Source organism: Pristis pectinata, chromosome 32 (genome assembly GCF_009764475.1).
Source record: "Pristis pectinata isolate sPriPec2 chromosome 32, sPriPec2.1.pri, whole genome shotgun sequence".
Taxonomy (NCBI): domain Eukaryota; kingdom Metazoa; phylum Chordata; class Chondrichthyes; order Rhinopristiformes; family Pristidae; genus Pristis; species Pristis pectinata.
The window spans coordinates 21,192,980-21,211,812 of record NC_067436.1 but is presented as its reverse complement, the minus strand read 5'-3'; the positions used below and the strand labels follow the sequence as shown (position 1 = coordinate 21,211,812).

Below are 18,833 nucleotides of genomic sequence, written 5' to 3'. Positions count from 1 at the left end.
CTCTTGCTCTCAGATGGTGCTCCTGTACCAGGACACACTCTCAGAGGGATATACTATGTAATAGAACCACAGAACAATACAGCACAATACAGGCCCTTTGGCCCACCATGTTATGCCGACCTTCAAACCACACCTAAGACTATCTAACCCCTTCCTCCCACATATCCCTCTATCTTAAATTCCTCCATATGCTTATCTAACAATCTCTTGAACTTGACCAACGTATCAGCCTCCACCACCACCCCAGGCAGCGCATTCCATGCACCAACCACTCTCTGGGTGAAAAACCTCCCTCTGACATTTCCCTTGAACTTCCAACCCATTACCTTAAAGCCATGTCCTCTTGTTTTGAGCATTGGTGCCCCGGGAGAGAGGCGCTGGATGTCGACTATTCCTCTTAATATCTTGTATACCTCTATCATGTCTCCCCTCATCCTTCTTCTCTCCAATGAGTAAAGCCCTAGCTCCTTTAGTCTCTCCTCATAATCCATACTCTCTAATCCAGGCAGCATCCTGGTAAATCTCCTCTGCACCCTTTCCAATGCTTCCACATCCTTCCTATAATGAGGTGACCAGAACTGGACACAGTACTCTAAGTGTGGCCTAACTAGAGTTTTGTAAAGCTGCATCATTACTTCGCGGCTCTTAAACTCGATCCCACGACTTATGAAAGCTAACATCCCATAAACTTTCTTAACTACCCTATCTACCTGTGAGGTGACTTTCAGTGATCTGTGGATATGAACCCCCAGATCCCTCTGCTCCTCTACACTGCCCAGAATCCTGCATTTACCTTGTACTCTGCCTTGGAGTTTGTCCTTCCAAAGTGTACTACCTCACACTTCTCTGGATTGAACTCCATCTGCCACTTGTCAGCCCAGCTCTGTATCCTATCAATATTCCTCTGTAAGCTTCGACAGCCCTCCACACTATCCACAACACCACCGATCTTTGTGTCATGTGCAAACTTGCTCACCCACCCTTCCACCCCCTCATCTAAGTCATTAATAAATATCACAAAAAGTAGAGGTCCCAGAACCTATCCCTGCGGGACTAGTCACAGCCCTCCAATCCGAATACACTCCATCCACCACAGCCCTCTACTTTTTACAGGCAAGCCAATTCTGAATCCACATTGCCAAGCCTCCCTGGATCCCTTGGCCTCTGACCTTCTGAAGAAGCCTACCATGCAGAACCTTATCAAACGCCTTACTAAAATCCATGTAGACCACATCCACTGCACTACCCTCATCAATCTTCCTGGTCACCTCCTCAAAGAACCCTATCAGGCTCATCAGGCAAGATCTTCCCTTCACAAAGCTATGTTGGCTGTCCCTAATCAGTCCATGATTCTCTAAATGTTCACAGATCCTATCTCTTAGAATCCTTTCTAACAGCTTACCCACCACAGATGTAAGGCTCACTGGTCTGTAATTCCCTGGACTATCCCTACTACCTTTTTTGAATAAGGGGACAACATTCGCCACCCTCCAATCCTCCGGTACCATCCCCGTGGACAACGAGAACTCAAAGATCCTAACCAACAGTTCAGCAATCTCCTCTCTCACCTCACGAAGCAGCCTGGGGAATATTTCGTCAGGCCCCGGAGACTTACCTGTCCTAATATTTTCTAACAACTCCAAAACATCCTCTCTTGATATCTACATACTCTAGAACATTACCCTTACCAACACTGTCCTCAGTATTATCAAGACCCCTCTCCTTGGTCAACACTGAAGTATTCATTGAGAACCTCACCCACTTCCACAGCTTCCAGGCACATCCTCCCACCTTTGTCTTTAATCGGACCTACCTTTACTCTAGCCATCCTTATGCTCTTCACGTAGGAGAAAAAAGCCTTGGGATTCTCCTTAACCTTACTCGCCAAAGCCTTTTCATGTCCCCTTCTCGCTCTCCTCAGCCCTTTCTTAAGTTCCTTCTTTGCTACTCTATATTCCTCACGAGCCCTAATAAAAACAGAAATGCTGCACACACTCAGCAAGTCAGGCAGCATCTGTGGAAATAGAAACAGTTAAAGCTTCAGGTTCTGATGAAGGGCCTTTAACCTAAACCTTAACTGTTCCTCTCTCAACAGCTGCTGTCTGACCTGCTGAGTGACCATAAGATATAGGAGCAGAATTAGGCCATTCAGTCCATCGAGTCTGCTCCACCATTCAATCATGGCTGATTTATTTTTCCCTCTCAACCCCATTCTCCTGCCTTCTCGCCGTAACCTTTGACACCCTTACTAATCAAGAACCTATCAACCTCTGCTTTAAATACACCCAATGACTTGGCCTCCACAGCTGTCTGTGGCAATGAATTCCACAGATTCACCACCCTCTGGCTAAAGAAATTCCTCCTCATCTCTGTACCAGATTTTTCTGTTTTTATTTCAGATTTCCAGCATCTGCAGTCTTTTTGATTAAAATATACAACGTAAGTCATGAAATCCTGAAAATTTTAAAAGTATTTGAAACAGATGGTGGATTGTTTGCCTTTCTGTTCCTTGATTACATCTGGAAAAGCCTTAGCCATTTTGAATCAAGTTACACCCTCACCACCTCAAGTTCCTCAGCGACAGTCAGGACACTCCAAGTCTGCACAGGTTCTGACAGACCAAAACAAACACCAGCAGATTGAAGAACTTATTTTATTGCAGAAAACCAATAAACTTTGATTTCACTTTCAGCTTTGGCTGCTGCTGACCAGCCACTAGCTCAACAAATCTTTTTAATTAACACAAAACAGCAATATGGAGAGGGATACAAAGTTATTAAGGTTGTTATTGGCTGTAAATGATATGGCCTTAAAGATTCAGTTCAAGGCAGTCAGCAACAGGCTCATTTTTAACAATTTTAATGTGTGAATTATCGTTACATTTTCAGGAATTGAGCTCTCTCAGGTCAAACAAAACACACCAGATACAGAGCCAAGTTCCCTCCACTCAGTTCCAACGGGGAAGCTCAGATCAACTGTAATCTGCAGGCCTCAGAATCAAGGTTCCTGGTAGAAAGGAAGAAGGAACAGTGGCATCACTAGAGGTTATATTTCAGCATTTAATGGAAGCAGTTGATATGTCTTAGGCCAAAGTAGCAAGCGTTCTCAAATATGGAAACAGAACTAGCCCGGATAATCACAGAGTTGCCATATCTGCGAGGAAGAGTGGCTCATTGTATCTACAGAAATGGGACCAGGCAATTGTAGTGGAGAGGCAGCATCTATCAGGAAATTGACCAAAGGTATACCTGAGAGAACCACAGCTCTGGAGGTAAACAAGGTGGGGGGTGGGGAAGAGGGAGGGGGAGGGGGAAGGATTTGTATTTGCTGAAGTCCATAGGTTTATATATTCAGTATATTGCCATAAATAAAAGCTCATATGTCTGAGTTCTGTACCCAGAGCCTTTGTAAATGCTAAGAGTCAGAAGCTGCTGTTAAAAACTGTTAAAAAGAATCTTCTGGCTTTGCAAACAAGGAGGTACTATACTGGAACTCTGCTGTGTGTCTGAAGGACTTGTTTGTTCACATATGGCAGTTTACATGGAACATAGAACAGTACAGCACAGTACGGGCCCTTCAGCCCACCATGTTGTGCCGACCAATATAAATCTCCTCCACGATCAATCTAACCCTTCCCTCCAACACAGCCCATAACTCTCCATTTTTCTTACATCCATGTGCCTACCTTAGAGACTTTTAAATATCCCTATTGTATCAGCCTCTCCTTCTACCACCACTCCCGGCAGTGCATTCCAGGCACCCACCACTCTAAACTTTCTTCCTCTGACCTTAAACAGATGACCTCTAGTATTGGCCATTGCCACCCTGGGGAAAAGGTGCTGGCTGTCTACTCTATCTATGCCTCTCAAAATCTTATACACCTCTATCAAGTCACCTCTCATCCTCCGTCACTTCAAAGAGAAAAGCCCTAGCTCGCTCAACCTTTCCTCATAAGACATGTTCTCTAATCCAGGCAGCATCCTGGTAAATCTCCTCTGCACCGTCTCTAAAGCTTCCACATCCTTCCTATAATGAGGCAACCAGAACTAAACACAATAGTCTAAGTGTGGTCTAACCAGAGTCTTATAAAGCTGCCACAATACTTCATGGCTCTTGAATTCAATACCCTAATGAAGGCCAGCACACCATACGTCTTCTTAACCACCCTATCAACTTTTGTGGCAACTTTGAGGGGTCACTGGACTTGGACCCTAAGATTCCTCTGTTCCTCCACACTTCTGAGAATAACCTTGTACTCTGCCTTCAAGTTCAATCTTCACATTTTTCCAGATTGAACTCCATCTGCTACTTCTCCGCCCAACTCTGCATCCTGTCTATACCCCATTGTAACCTAAGACACACCATCCACAACACCTCCAACCTTTATGACATCTGCAAACTTACTAACCCATCCCTCCACTTCCTCATCCAAGTCATTTATAAAAATCACCAAGAACACAGGTCCCAGAACAGATCCCTGAAGAATACTTCTAGTCACTGACCCTCCAGGCAGAATACTCTCCATCTACTACTACCCTCTGCCTTCTGTGGGCAAGCAATTCTGCATCCACGCAGCCAAGTCTCCATGAATCTCATGCCTCATGACTTTCTGGATGGGCCTACCCAGGGGAACCTCGTCAAACTAAAATCCATATACACCACATCTACCGCTCTACCTTCATTAATCTGTGTTGTCACCTCCTCGAAAAACTTAATTAGGCTCATGAGGCACGACCTGCCCCTCACAAAGCCATGCTGACTATCCCTAATAAGACTGTGCTTCTCCAAATGCTTGTAAATCCTGTCCCTAAGAATCCTCTCCAATAGCTTGCCCACCACTGGTGTAAGACTCATTGGTCTATAATTTTCAGCAGTATCCCTATTACCTTTCTTGAACAACACTTGCCACCCTCCAATCCTCTGGTATCACTCCTGTGACCAAGGAAGACACAAAGATCATCATCAATGCCCAGAAATCTCTTCCCTCACTTCCCGTAGTAACCTGGGGTATATCCCATCCGGCCCCAGGGACTTATCTACCCTAATGTTTTTCAGAAGCTCCAACACTACCTCTTTCTTAACCTCGACATGTTCCAGCACATGAACCTATTCCATGCTGACCCCACGTTTGTCAAAATCCCTCTCCCTGGTGAACACTGAGGCAAAGTATTCATTAAGGACCTCCCCTACCTCCTCCGCCTCCAGGCACATGTTTCCCCCTTCATCCCTGAGCGGTCCTACCCTCACTCTGGTCATCCTCCTGTTCTTCACATACATGGAGAACGCCTTAGGGTTTTCCTTAATTCTACTCACCAAGGCCTTCTCATGTCCCCTTCTAGCTCTCCTGTCTCTTCTTAAGCTCCTTCCTGGCCACATAATTCTCAAGAGCCCGGTCTGATTTTCGCTTCCTAAACCTTAAGTATGCTTTCTTCTTCCTCTTGACTACATGTTCCACCTCTCCCGTCAACTATGGTTCCTCTACCTACCATCTCACAGTCTCAGTGAGACAAAACTATCCAGAACCTCATGCAAGTGTATGCTAAACAGCCTCCACATTTCTGCTGTGCATTTGCCCAAGAACATTTGTTCCCAATATAGACTCCCAACTTCCTGCCTAATACCATCGTAATTAGCCCTTCCCCAATTAAAAACTTTCCCATATCATCTGCTCCTATCCTTGTCCATGGCTATGCTGAAGGTCAGAGCATTGTGGTCATTATCTCCGAAATGCTTGCCCACCAAGAGATCTGTCACCTGATCAGGTTCATTGCCTAGCACTTGATCCAGTATGGCCTCTCCTCTAGTCGGCCCGTCCACATATTGTGTCAGGAATCCTTCCTGGACACACTTAACAAATTCTGCCCCATCTAAACCTTTTGCACTAAGGAGGTGCCAATCAATAATGTCAATAAGTGGTCATCGCAATTCAACAAAGGAAAAGCAAGAGGAGAACTTTAAAAGTTTGTATTTTCCCACCTAAAAATGTAACCTCATTGTAAACATGTGATTCCACTGAAACTGTCTTCTCACCAAAACCCCACAGGGCTGCAGATACTGGAACTCTGAAATAAAAACAGAAAATGATGGAAATATTCAGCAGGTCAGGAGGTACCTGAGAGAGTGAATGCTTCAGGTTAACAACCCCTCATCAGATTGGGAAAAAGCTAGAAATCAAACACGTTTTAAGTTGCAGAGATAGGAGCAGGTGGAGAGAAGACAGAATGTCTGTCATAGGAGACCAGGAGAGACTGAACGACACAACTATTGGTGCTACCAGAGTGGTGAATACATTATTTGTAGTTAATCTGGCTGCAGCAATGAAAATAAGAGATGTATGAGAACAGGTAAATGGAAATACTGAAACCCTGAAATACAAAAGACAGCAATAGCTGGAGATCTGAAATAAAAGTGTGTTGGAAACACCAAGCAGATCAAGCAGCATCTGTAGCAAGAGGAAAATGGATTTAACTTTATAGGTTAGTGACTTTTCATAGGAAGTGCCCAGTTCTGATACAGCTGGAAACACTGTTTATCTGAAACTGTTGAAGGAGTGTAACAGAATCAGATTTATTATCACTGACATATGTCATGAAATTTGTTGTTTTGCGGCAGCAGTACAATGCAAGACATAAAGACATAAAAATTTCTATAATTTACAAAAATAAGTAAGTAATGCAAAAGAGGAATAACGAGGTAGTGTTCACGGGTTCAGGGACCGTTCAGAAATCTGACGGTGGAGAAGAAGCTGCTCCTGAAACGTTGAGTGTGGGTCTTCAGGCTCCTGTAACTCCTGGTAGTACCTATCTGACATAACTAGTCAGAAGATGAGGTGCTGTTCCCAGAGCCAGAACAGTACAAAAGGCCAAAGACAAAGTAGTCAGAAGCTGAGTGGGGTGGAGATGTAAGGTACCTGGAAACCAGGGTCACCCTTGCGGACACAACAGAGGTGTTCTTCAAACCAGTCGCTTAATTCATGAGAGATTTCTCCAATGTAGAGAAGACCATCTATTGTTAGGACTAAATGCAGAATACTGAGATGAAAACTGTGAAATTCAACAACTTTAAAAGAAGATAACTTGCCTTTCCAGTTGTGTCAGAATTGGTCATTAACTTCATCTCTCGCTCGCCATGCTCACTAACTAACTTGCTGAGTAATTCCAGCATTCTCATTTATTTCAGATCTCCAGCATCAGCAGCTTTGTATCTCACAGTTCCAGTGCTGTGTTTTTGTCTCCTCCATTCTCATTCATTTTCTTCTATTTACATCTCCTGCAGGCAGCTCAGCTGGGATTAACCAGCATCCAGCTCCCTCTCTCCTGGTCTCCACCTATCACAGACACTCCCTGAGGTTTCTCCACTCCTCTCCTTTTATTACAACTTTGATTTCTATCATTTCCTAGTTCTGGTGAAAGGTCATCAACCTGAAATATTAATTCTTTTTCTCTCTCCACAGATGCTGCCTGGCTTGCTGAGTGTTTCCAGCACTTTGTTTTTTTATTACGTTGGTGTAACCCTCAGAGAAAGATTAATCACTCAGAGAATTAAGTGATGGGAATTTATTTCCAACACAAATGTGATGAAGGACAACCATCTCCCTTGACCACGTTCCCTGGCCTTGATGAAGATTTTACATATCTATCATATGTAATCATTACATATCAGTTTTAAAGAAAATTTGTTCCAACTCGCTAACCACAGCAATTACCAATCTCCACCCAATAAATACATCCATTTGCTTAAAAATGTAGCATCTGGGCAGATGGACTGGATCACATACAACTGATTTAACAACATATTTGATAATTAAAATGAGCTATGGCAAGGATGGATCAAAGGCCAAAGGAAAACAGCAGTGGGAATAATTTGATTCCTCCTTCAAAATTCTGCAGAGTTACAATGAACAGAGTCAGGTCTTTCTGTGTGAAATCATTTTGATTCTATCACAGTTCATGGTAAATGTGTAAACCAGCAACAACCACTTCAATAGCACAGTAAACATACAGTAAGCAAAAAAAAACCATGACCCTTCATAAGAGTGTGAGAAAATAGAAAAATGAAACCTAGTCACACTAGGTTTCATTTGGTAGAAAGGTGTGGTCACTCTGGTGAATCTCTGTCACCCAGCTGTATTACCTCCAAACGAGGAGACCATTCAGCCCCAAACACCTACTCAGCAATTCATCAAGATTGAGGCAGAAGATCAGTCACAACACCATTCTTTTGCTCTATCTCCATATCCATTGTATGCATCAATGGTGCTGAGGTGCAGAGGGTTGAGAGCGTCAAGTTACAAGGTGCAAATATCTATATCTAACCCGTCAAGCTGCTGCGAATTTTGTTCTAATTCTTCTAAACTTAAAAAAAGTATGGCATCGTGGCCTTGTCAATCTCTCAACATGTGATAGACCCACCATCCCCAGATCCAGTCTGCTGAATCTTTGCTACATTTTTGGAATGGAAATATATCTCCTTTGGGTAAGGAGACTAAAACGGCGCATAATTCTCCAGGTGCAGTCTCACCAAGGCCCAATACAATTATAGCAAGACATATTTATTCCTCTTGGAATAAAGATCATCCAAATTGCCTGATCCACCTGTATGCTAGCTTTCAGTTACTTGTGTATGATGACAACCAGCTGATTTTAATATCAATATTTCCTAATCCTGCATCATTTAAAATATTCTCAGCATTTCAATTTTTCAACACTAAAGTGGTTGACCACATTTTTCCACACTGTACTCCTCTGGCATGATCTAGTTCATTCACTCAGCTTGCCCATATCCCGTTGAAGCATCTTTGCATCCACATAACCACTCCCACTGAGGTTTGCGTCACCAAAATGAACATTTCCTCCAGTGCCAGAACTGACAATCCAATGGGGTTTAATCAGTCAGTGACTGATCCTTTCCTCCTTCCCCACCCCCCAGGCCTAATTGTGTGTTGTGCCCATTCAAGGATTTGTCATTGTGGATCAGCCTCAGACCTGCTCACCTGAATCCACCAGTGAACCATGGCATCTACAGTCGTTCCCCAGGAGCAGGGGCTCCCCGAGTTTCAGTTACCCCAGGGATGGGGGCTTCCCCCAAGGGTCAGGGAGGATACCTCAGGAGTCAGGGAAGTCTCTTCCAGGAGATTCCCCAGGGGATCGGGGTGGTTGTTCCCCCTGCAGTTGGGTTAGGTACCCCGGGGTGGGGGGGCAATTATCCCAGGGATGGGACTTACACCAGGGGTCAGGGTGGGGACTTCCTCTGGAGTTGGGTGCTTTTCCTCAGGATTCAGCTCCCCCAGATATGGGGGTTCCCCTATGTGGTAGTTCTCCCAGAGTTGGGGGGGTCAATTACCCAAGGGGATGGGGGATCTTGCCCCAGGGATGAGGTTTGGTTCACCCAGGGGTGGGGGTCAGTTGCCCCAGGGTGGGGTTTGGTTCTCCCAAGGGTGGAGGGCCCCCTCTGTTGTTGGGGTCCCGGAGAGAGGGTCGGGGCAGCGGAAATCAGCCCCGGGACCCAACGGCCGGACTCAAGCGGGGAGAAGGAGCGGGTGGAGGGGCCTCTCACTCACCGAGAATCCGGCCCAGAAGGGGCTCGAGTGGCGGACGCGGGCCGACGAGGTGAGCGCCAGGGCGGCGAAGCTGGCGGCGACGATCAGGCATCCGAGCGCCATCTGGGCAGCGCCGAGAGCGAGGAGGCGGCGGCCCCGGCCCCGGGACACGGCGGGGCCCAGCCAGTGCAAGCAGCGGCCGCCGGGCATCACCTCAGCGGGAGACGGGAGACGGGAGACGGGCGTCCAGCAACCCGCGCCCAACCTCCCGCCAGCCCGACACCGGGTGCAAGCGAACACCGGGAAACCAGGGGGGCGGGGTCTGTGCCGGAGGGCGGGGCCTGGAGCAGCCGGGGGGGAGGGGGGTGGTGCGCGGATAGTGAATCCAATAGTAAGTGAAAATTAAAAACTGCAGCTACTAGAAATCTGAAATAAAAACAAACTATTTTTTTTAAAAGATGCAATGAATACTCTCAGCCAGTACTCCCACCACCACTGTCATTGTGACTCTTGGTCTCCACCCTATCACAGACATCATTTTTCTCTCTATCCCTCCCAATTCTCCGCAAGTCGTCAGGTTAGTTCTGATAACGATCATTGAGCTGAAACATTTCTCTCCACAGATGCTGCCTTACCTACCAAGTAATTCCCGCAATTTCAGGTTTCCAGTATCTGCATGCTCTTCTAAATGACCGTACAATCTTGCTGATGGTTAATTGTTTGCCCAGCACCCTCAGTTGGCCACCACCTCCGCCTGTTAGCTTGATGTCATAGGATTATTCATTACTTATCCTATCAACATTTCTAAAAATAATTTGGTCATAAAGCAAACACTCCAGATGCCGGAAGTCTGATATAAATATCTCTTCAGAGGCTGCTTATCCGTTTATTTCCATTATATTAATATCTAATGAACTAATTGCACTTTTCAAACTGCTGCATTTCCCATGTTACAATAATAATTGCATTTAAAAAGCATTTCTTAGATGTGACATGCTTTATGACAACCTGAACATGGAAAGGTGTGTGTTTTCCCTCACCTCAAGGGCAATTAGGGACAGGTAATTAAATGCTGCCTCAGCAGCAAAGCCCATATCCCTTGAATGAATAAAAACACATTTCAACATTCCACTATTTCCCAGCAATCAACGATTCTAGCATCTCGACGTCACTGCTGTGGGTGGAGTTTCCAAACCAAACTCCCAGGAGAGCAGGTTCTTCTCAGCAATTACAGAAAGCTTCCAGTTCCCTCCAGGCATGAAGTAGTTTACATTCCATTGGCTCCTTTAGGGAGATCTTTTGCATACGGACACCAGACTCCTAGAACAGACACTATTCCAAATCTTGTCACGGGAAGAGATAACCAGACATAGGAAAAGATTAGACGATGTGCTCTAGGCCAGTTGGGGGAAAAAAGCTACATCCCACCGACTTGGGAATCTCTGGGCCACAACCACTCAAAGTGCATTAAGAAAGGAGTCATGCATGCGGTGCACAAGGAGCACCCCCCAGTGACCTCAAGTCCCATCCACGTGCACACAGGTGCAGTTCCTGTGCTGGTCTCATCAGGCATCTCAGAACCTACAATACCCAAGCGGAAGCGATTCCACAGAACTGCAAAAAAGTTGGCAATTTTTTTCGCCTCTGGGGTTTCACTTGCATATCTTTTAATGAACCGATAGAAAGTAAGTTTTAGACTGATGCCACAGAAGATGAATAATTGTGTACAAGCTGGAGGCTTTGTTCACTCAGCTACTTTCCTGGGAAAGGCAATGCAAGGTGTGAGGGTGGGCCAATTCTTGTCAAGCCCTGATCAGTGTCTCAGCACAGCAAAGGGTCACTGTCCAAACTGAACCCAGCTTAACATAGCTTCGTACCATTTCAGCTGGGATCTGATATATCTTTACCCTCTGCACATTGTTGCATTGCGCACCAGAAGAGTGGCTCTAACACTTATTATTTGTAGATCAACACACACAAACTGCTGGAGGAACTCAGCAGGTCAGGCAGCATCTATGGAGAGAAATAAACAGTCGATGTTTCAGGTCAAGACCATCAGGACGAGACGACAGTACAAGCTGGCTACTCACTAAGATGCATTTCAATTATCTCCACTGATTTAAACCAGTGGTTCCCTAACCTATTAAATAAAAACATCACTTAGTTCTCTCTTGGTAAAATACACACCCATGCATCATGATGGCACAGACCACTCCTTTCAGAGTTGGGGACGTCCCAGGAACTGCCAGCAGCCAAGGCCAGACAACTCTCACACCAAAAACATCCCTGCTCTTTTTGCGATACTTCTCAATTATCTTTTAAAGTGCTACCAAGCCTGTGATCTTTGGTAAATCCCATCCAATGGGTTAACACATCCCAGGTTGGGAATTGCTTTGAGACTCTACATTTTTCCTGTTACCTAACACCAAGTGAAAGATAGGGTTTGCTGACAAAAAAAAAGAGGGAATTAGCAGACAATATATCAGTTTTTGTTCAGAAGCAGTACCAGGGATAGAGGGAAGAAAATCCCATTTTGTGCAGGTGCTGAAGTTTAGCCTCAACGTCCCACTGTTCCAATGGTCAATGACGACTTCATCTGATATTAATGATGCGAGTGCAGGAACTGCCCTTGGCCAGTGGAGGGTCCTTCAAATCACAGAGACAAAGCTGATTCCCACCAGGCACAGAGCAGTGTAATGCTCTACTAGTTCATTACAAATAATCACCTTTTTCTTTTTCTTGTTTGAACTGCCATCTCCTCACCAGCGTAGCTGATGTTGCTGGTAAATGAGCTGTACAGGGAATAAATTCCACAGGAACTTGACCTCATCTGTGTAATCAGAGGAAGAACAGGTTGAACTCCAAAATCCTAATGAGTGAAGGACAAGAGTAAAATACACCATATCCTGGGTTTGGTTCCCAGTTTGTCCTGGATTAGGCGAAAGGGAATAAAGACAGTCAGAGCTCCTGACTGCTGCCAAAACTGAAGCTGGACTGAGCGACTACACCTTTCCTGTTGAAGTAACAGCTGTCACTCTCTGCCTGGATTTACTCGTGGATGATTTTCTGGGTCCAGCTCTCTTCGACTAGACAGCCAGAAGTTCCAGTTGCAGTGCACTGTCTGGGCTCTTCACACAAGAATGTACTCTAGGGACAGTCTGTGCCTTCAGGAGGAAACACATGAATGGAGCATCAGACAAACAAAAGGACAACGACTTAATATCTTAAAAATGCTTTTATTCAATAATAGTGGTATATTTAGAAAGATGTAGTTTGAGTAACTTCAGGAAACAAGTCAGCCACACGTCAATGTGAAGTGATTAACAGATGCCGTGCTAGAATCCCCAGCAAACCACGTACTGCTGTGCCAGAAAATATTGTCTATTAGTACAAAAATACACTTTGGGACACACAGTACAGTGACCTGTCACTTTATCCAAAGATAGATTTCATAGATCCCACTCACTGCACGCCAACATTCTCAAACATTACCTTAAAATATAAAGGACCTATGCCTTTACACAGACAAGTCATTCTCAAAGAACACAGCAACATTAATGCAAAGCTGCAAAAACTTCAGTGATTTTGTTTTAAACTTAAGTATTGATTTTATTGCTGCAAATTTTACAACTGCTCAAAAGGCCCCACAACGGCAGAATATAAAGATCCTCTTTAGAAAGTGTTTTCAGTTTGTTTTATACAAAATAAGACATAAAAAATGTTAATTTACAAACAGAGCTCCAAGGTGATATTGGGGTTTATGTACAGCCACAGACCTCAATGACATCTCCCAATCCCACAGCACAGCAGGTTGTCCGATTGTAGCTCACTGGAACGCCCCTGCCAGCCAGGTAATTCAGACAAAGTCAAATAGCTCTTTATAACTAAAGGTCATAGAAATGTAACTTCTACATTTAAACTGAGAAATGGTTATCCATATAAACATGTAAAGGCTGTAAAGTTATAGAAAAATCTATTTAGTATTGTAAATGATAGCTATAAATGCCAAGGCATCTCTGCTGGTTAACACAGAAACTGGGGAAACTTTACAGTTCAGATTTGCTGTTTCATTGCAAGCTCACCTGCAATTCCATTCACTGCACTTAGAATGTGAGTATTTGCATTTTAGGCTATCACACAACCATATCCAACTGTGTGAAAGGAGGTTATTGCTTAAATCTGTGCTCCACCCACTGCCAAGGTATCCTGGCATTACCATCAGTCACCCATTTGCACATTTAAAAGTGGTCAATCAGGACTGAAACACAGTTTGTTCCCACATGATAATTAGGGTCTCCTGGGAGAGATTTGTTCTGCCAGCTCTTAGGATCACCTAGAAAAAAAAGAAATAGACACCTTTGTTCATCAGCAGCATCACTGGTTGAGCACTGAGCAATGAAATATTTCTTCATTAGATGTAGCAAACATTGCAGAGCTCCCACCTATACCCATGACTAGATCCTAATAAAAGTTTAGTCAGCATTAAACTGATTTCCCAACTCCAAGAACTTCTCAGTTCATCCACAAACTAAAACCAGATTAAAGACTTTTCCTTGTGGCTTGACAGTACCAGAAAAGTGAAATCATCCATAAAGTGAAACTGTAAATTCAATGTATAGGTATGTTACTATTTAAGAAACATTGCATGGTGGTTACAACTTATTTGAAAACTAAATACATTTCCATGAATGAACAGGAGAGTTGGGGCTGAGGGGTCACAGAATCGTGGAACATTTCTGACATGGGGCGCAGCCATTTGGCCTATCGTGCCTGCTAGTGGAAACCGAGCGAGAGGCCCAATCCCATCCTGTACCACTGGATCCGTAGCTTTGCAGGTCTCAGGTCCTCAAGGACACACCACAGTACTGGCAAGTGTGTGTTTAGTGTTTCAGACAGTGACTTCCAAACCATTACCACCCCTGGGTGAAGGTGGTTTCTCATCTTCCCTCTAATCTAGACAGCAAGGACTTCAAATCTCTGCCTTCTGTTTTTTCTAAAATTCCCTGAAGAAAAATAGGTTCTTCCCATTTCCTTGATTCAGATCACTCAATTTTATACATTCAATTAAATCTTCCCTCAGCCTGCTCTATTCCAAAGAAAACCACCAAGCTTATCCTATCTTTTCTCCAAGCTACACATTTTCAGCCGAATAACATCCTCGTAAAGCTTTGCAGTCCTTCCAGTGTCTGTAATGTGGTAACTGGAGGTATGCACAGTACTCAATTTATCACCCAACTAGAATTGTGGATAGTTACAGCATAATCGCCCTGCTCCTATATTCTATGGCTTGGATAAAAGGAAACATCCCATGTGTCTTTTTAACTAACTTACTGAACAGTCTGCTACCTATACTGATCTGTGGATAGGCACTCCAAAGTCCCTCTGTTCCTCTACACCCCTCAGAATCCTCACATTTACTGTGCATCTCTCATCCTTTGGATTATAAACAGACAAAAGCAGAGTTTAATCGCAGGAACATTCAGATGCTAAATTTTGCAGTAGCAATGAGCTATTTGATTCTGTGTGCTCAATCATTCTGAAAAGGTTGTGGCTGATCCTTTACCCCAGCTCCTCTTTCTGCACAAAGCCCATGGCTCTCGATTCCCTCAATATCCATAAATCCACAATCCCTGCATGAATATACAATGACTGAATCTCCAAACATTCATTATCCTCTGGGTGAAGACATTCCTTGTTATCTCAGTCCGGAATGGTTGATCACTCATTTTGAGATATTAATCCCAGTTCAAGACATCCCCAACCAGGGAAATGTCATTCCTGCATCTACCCTGTTAGGCCTTTTAAGGGCTTTTACATTTCAATGCGATCATCTCCTATTCTTCTGAACGAGGTTTTAGGCTCATTCTGTTTAATATCTCCTCTATCCCATGAATCAGTTTCTGTGTGCTCTTTAAAATCAAGAGACACTGACTACTTGAGCTTCTACATGAAGATATCTTTAAATAATAACAGGAGAACAACATTTACCAGTGGAATGTATTTTGTCTCCAAAGTGAATGGAATTAAGCAGTGTGAAATAACTACACTCCAAATGAGGCAAGAGTCGGGAAAGGCAAAGCATCACTTGATTACATTTCTCAAACTTCTCTGGGTAGAGGTGGGGGGGGGGAGAGAGAGAGAGAGAGAGAGAGAGAGGTGGGGGGGGAGAGAGAGAGAGAGAGAGAGAGGTGGGGGGGGAGAGAGAGAGAGAGAGAGAGGTGGGGGGGAGAGAGAGAGAGAGAGAGAGGTGGGGGGGGAGAGAGAGAGAGAGAGGTGGGGGGGAGAGAGAGAGAGAGGTGGGGGGGAGAGAGAGAGAGAGAGAGGTGGGGGGGAGAGAGAGAGAGAGAGGTGGGGGGGGAGAGAGAGAGAGAGAGAGGTGGGGGGGGAGAGAGAGAGAGAGAGAGGTGGGGGGAGAGAGAGAGAGAGAGAGGTGGGGGGAGAGAGAGAGAGAGAGGTGGGGGGGGAGAGAGAGAGAGAGGTGGGGGGGAGAGAGAGAGAGGTGGGGGGGAGAGAGAGAGAGGTGGGGGGGGAGAGAGAGAGGTGGGGGGGAGAGAGAGAGAGAGAGGTGGGGGGGAGAGAGAGAGAGAGAGGTGGGGGGGAGAGAGAGAGAGAGAGGTGGGGGGGAGAGAGAGAGAGAGGTGGGGGGGAGAGAGAGAGAGGTGGGGGGGAGAGAGAGAGAGAGGTGGGGGGGAGAGAGAGAGAGAGGTGGGGGGGGAGAGAGAGAGAGAGGTGGGGGGGAGAGAGAGAGAGAGAGGTGGGGGGGAGAGAGAGAGAGAGGTGGGGGGGAGAGAGAGAGAGGTGGGGGGGGAGAGAGAGAGAGGTGGGGGGGGAGAGAGAGAGGTGGGGGGGAGAGAGAGAGAGAGAGGTGGGGGGGGAGAGAGGAGAGAGAGAGGTGGGGGGGAGAGAGAGAGAGAGGTGGGGGGGGAGAGAGAGAGAGAGGTGGGGGGGGGAGAGAGAGAGAGAGGGTGGGGGGAGAGAGAGAGAGAGGTGGGGGGGGAGAGAGAGAGAGAGGTGGGGGGGGAGAGAGAGAGAGAGGTGGGGGGGGAGAGAGAGAGAGAGGTGGGGGGGAGAGAGAGAGAGAGAGGTGGGGGGGAGAGAGAGAGAGAGAGGGGGGGGGGAGAGAGAGAGAGAGAGAGGTGGGGGGGGGAGAGAGAGAGAGGTGGGGGGGGGGAGAGAGAGAGAGAGGTGGGGGGGGGGAGAGAGAGAGGTGGGGGGGGGGGAGAGAGAGGGGGGGGGGGAGAGAGAGAGGTGGGGGGGGGGAGAGAGAGAGGAGGTGGGGGAGGGGGGGGAGAGAGAGAGGAGGTGGGGGGGGGAGAGAGAGAGAGGTGGGTGGGGGGAGAGAGAGAGGTGGGGGGGGGGGAGAGAGGAGGTGGGGGGGGGGAGAGAGAGAGGTGGGGGGGGGAGAGAGAGAGGTGGGGGGGGGAGAGAGAGAGGTGGGGGGGGAGAGAGAGAGGGGGGGGGGGAGAGAGAGAGAGGTGGGGGGGGAGAGAGAGAGAGGTGGGGGGGGGAGAGAGAGAGGTGGGGGGGGAGAGAGAGAGGTGGGGGGGGAGAGAGAGGAGGTGGGGGAGAGAGAGTGGGGGGAGAGAGAGAGTGTGGGGGGGGAGAGAGAGAGGTGGGGGGGAGAGAGAGAGGTGGGGGGGAGAGAGAGAGGAGGTGGGGGGGAGAGAGAGGGGGGGGTGAGAGAGAGGGGGGGGAGAGAGGAGGTGGGGGGGGAGAGAGAGGTGGAGGGGGGGAGAGAGAGGGGGGGGGGAGAGAGAGAGGTGGGGGGGGAGCGAGAGAGGTGGGGGGGAGAGAGAGAGAGGTGGGGGGGGAGCAGAGAGAGAGGTGGGGGGGAGAGAGAGAGAGAGGTGGGGGGGAGAGAGAGAGAGAGGTGGGGGGAGAGAGAGAGAGAGGTGGGGGGGAGAGAGAGAGAGAGGTGGGGGGGAGAGAGAGAGAGAGGTGGGGGGGAGAGAGAGAGAGAGGTGGGGGGGAGGAGAGAGAGAGAGGTGGGGGGAGAGAGAGAGAGAGGTGGGGGGGAGAGAGAGAGAGAGGTGGGGGGGAGAGAGAGAGAGAGGTGGGGGGAGAGAGAGAGAGAGGTGGGGGGGAGAGAGAGAGAGGTGGGGGGGAGAGAGAGAGAGAGGTGGGGGGGGAGAGAGAGAGAGAGAGGTGGGGGGGGAGAGAGAGAGAGAGGTGGGGGGAGAGAGAGAGAGAGGTGGGGGGGGAGAGAGAGAGAGGTGGGGGGGAGAGAGAGAGAGGTGGGGGGAGAGAGAGAGAGAGGTGGGGGGGAGAGAGAGAGAGAGGTGGGGGGGAGAGAGAGAGAGAGGTGGGGGGGAGAGAGAGAGAGAGTGGGGGGGAGAGAGAGAGAGGTGGGGGGGAGAGAGAGAGAGGTGGGGGGGAGAGAGAGAGAGGTGGGGGGGGAGAGAGAGAGAGGTGGGGGGGGGAGAGAGAGAGAGGTGGGGGGGGAGAGAGAGAGAGGTGGGGGGGGAGAGAGAGAGAGGTGGGGGGGGAGAGAGAGAGAGAGGTGGGGGGGGAGAGAGAGAGAGGTGGGGGGGAGAGAGAGAGAGAGGTGGGGGGGAGAGAGAGAGAGAGGTGGGGGGGAGAGAGAGAGAGAGGTGGGGGGGAGAGAGAGAGAGGTGGGGGGGAGAGAGAGAGAGGTGGGGGGGAGAGAGAGAGAGGTGGGGGGGAGAGAGAGAGAGAGGTGGGGGGGAGAGAGAGAGAGGTGGGGGGGAGAGAGAGAGAGAGGTGGGGGGGAGAGAGAGAGAGAGGTGGGGGGGAGAGAGAGAGAGGTGGGGGGGGATGAGAGAGAGAGAGGTGGGGGGGAGAGAGAGAGAGAGGTGGGGGGGGAGAGAGAGAGAGAGAGAGGTGGGGGGGAGAGAGAGAGAGAGAGAGGTGGGGGGGAGAGAGAGAGAGAGGTGGGGGGAGAGAGAGAGAGAGAGAGGTGGGGGGGAGAGAGAGAGAGAGGTGGGGGGGAGAGAGAGAGAGAGGTGGGGGGGAGAGAGAGAGAGAGAGGTGGGGGGAGAGAGAGAGAGAGAGGTGGGGGGGAGAGAGAGAGAGAGAGGTGGGGGGGGGAGAGAGAGAGAGGTGGGGGGGAGAGAGAGAGGTGGGGGGAGAGAGAGAGAGGTGGGGGGGAGAGAGAGAGAGAGAGAGGTGGGGGGAGAGAGAGAGAGAGGTGGGGGGGAGAGAGAGAGAGAGGTGGGGGGGAGAGAGAGAGAGAGGTGGGGGGGGAGAGAGAGAGAGGTGGGGGGGAGAGAGAGAGAGGTGGGGGGGAGAGAGAGAGAGGTGGGGGGGGAGAGAGAGAGAGGTGGGGGGGAGAGAG

The 18,833-nt window shown here is 48.0% G+C and overlaps 2 protein-coding genes across 9 annotated transcripts in view; both read right to left on the bottom strand.

Moving 5' to 3' along the window:
* Positions 1-9,843, bottom strand: part of fam189a1 (family with sequence similarity 189 member A1) — a 41,163-nt gene extending 31,320 nt beyond the window's left edge. The window contains exons 1-2 of one of the 2 annotated variants that reach the window (XM_052042477.1): positions 9,560-9,677; positions 5,977-6,062 (exon numbers count right to left, since the gene is read on the bottom strand). Coding sequence is in view for 1 of the 2 variants with exons in the window: in XM_052042476.1 (XP_051898436.1) it covers positions 9,560-9,748 (189 nt within the window). In the remaining variant the exon portion in view is untranslated. Of the gene's footprint in view, positions 1-5,976; positions 6,063-9,559 lie in introns of both variants that reach the window. The other variant, XM_052042476.1, reaches the window with a different exon arrangement.
* A 2,915-nt stretch (positions 9,844-12,758) lies between these two features.
* Positions 12,759-18,833, bottom strand: part of tjp1a (tight junction protein 1a) — a 127,782-nt gene continuing 121,707 nt past the window's right edge. For all 7 annotated transcript variants that reach the window (XM_052042455.1, XM_052042449.1, XM_052042450.1 and 4 more), the window contains one exon: positions 12,759-13,871. In XM_052042455.1, the coding sequence (XP_051898415.1) occupies positions 13,777-13,871 (95 nt within the window). In that variant the 3' untranslated portion in view covers positions 12,759-13,776. The remainder of the gene's footprint in view (positions 13,872-18,833) is intronic.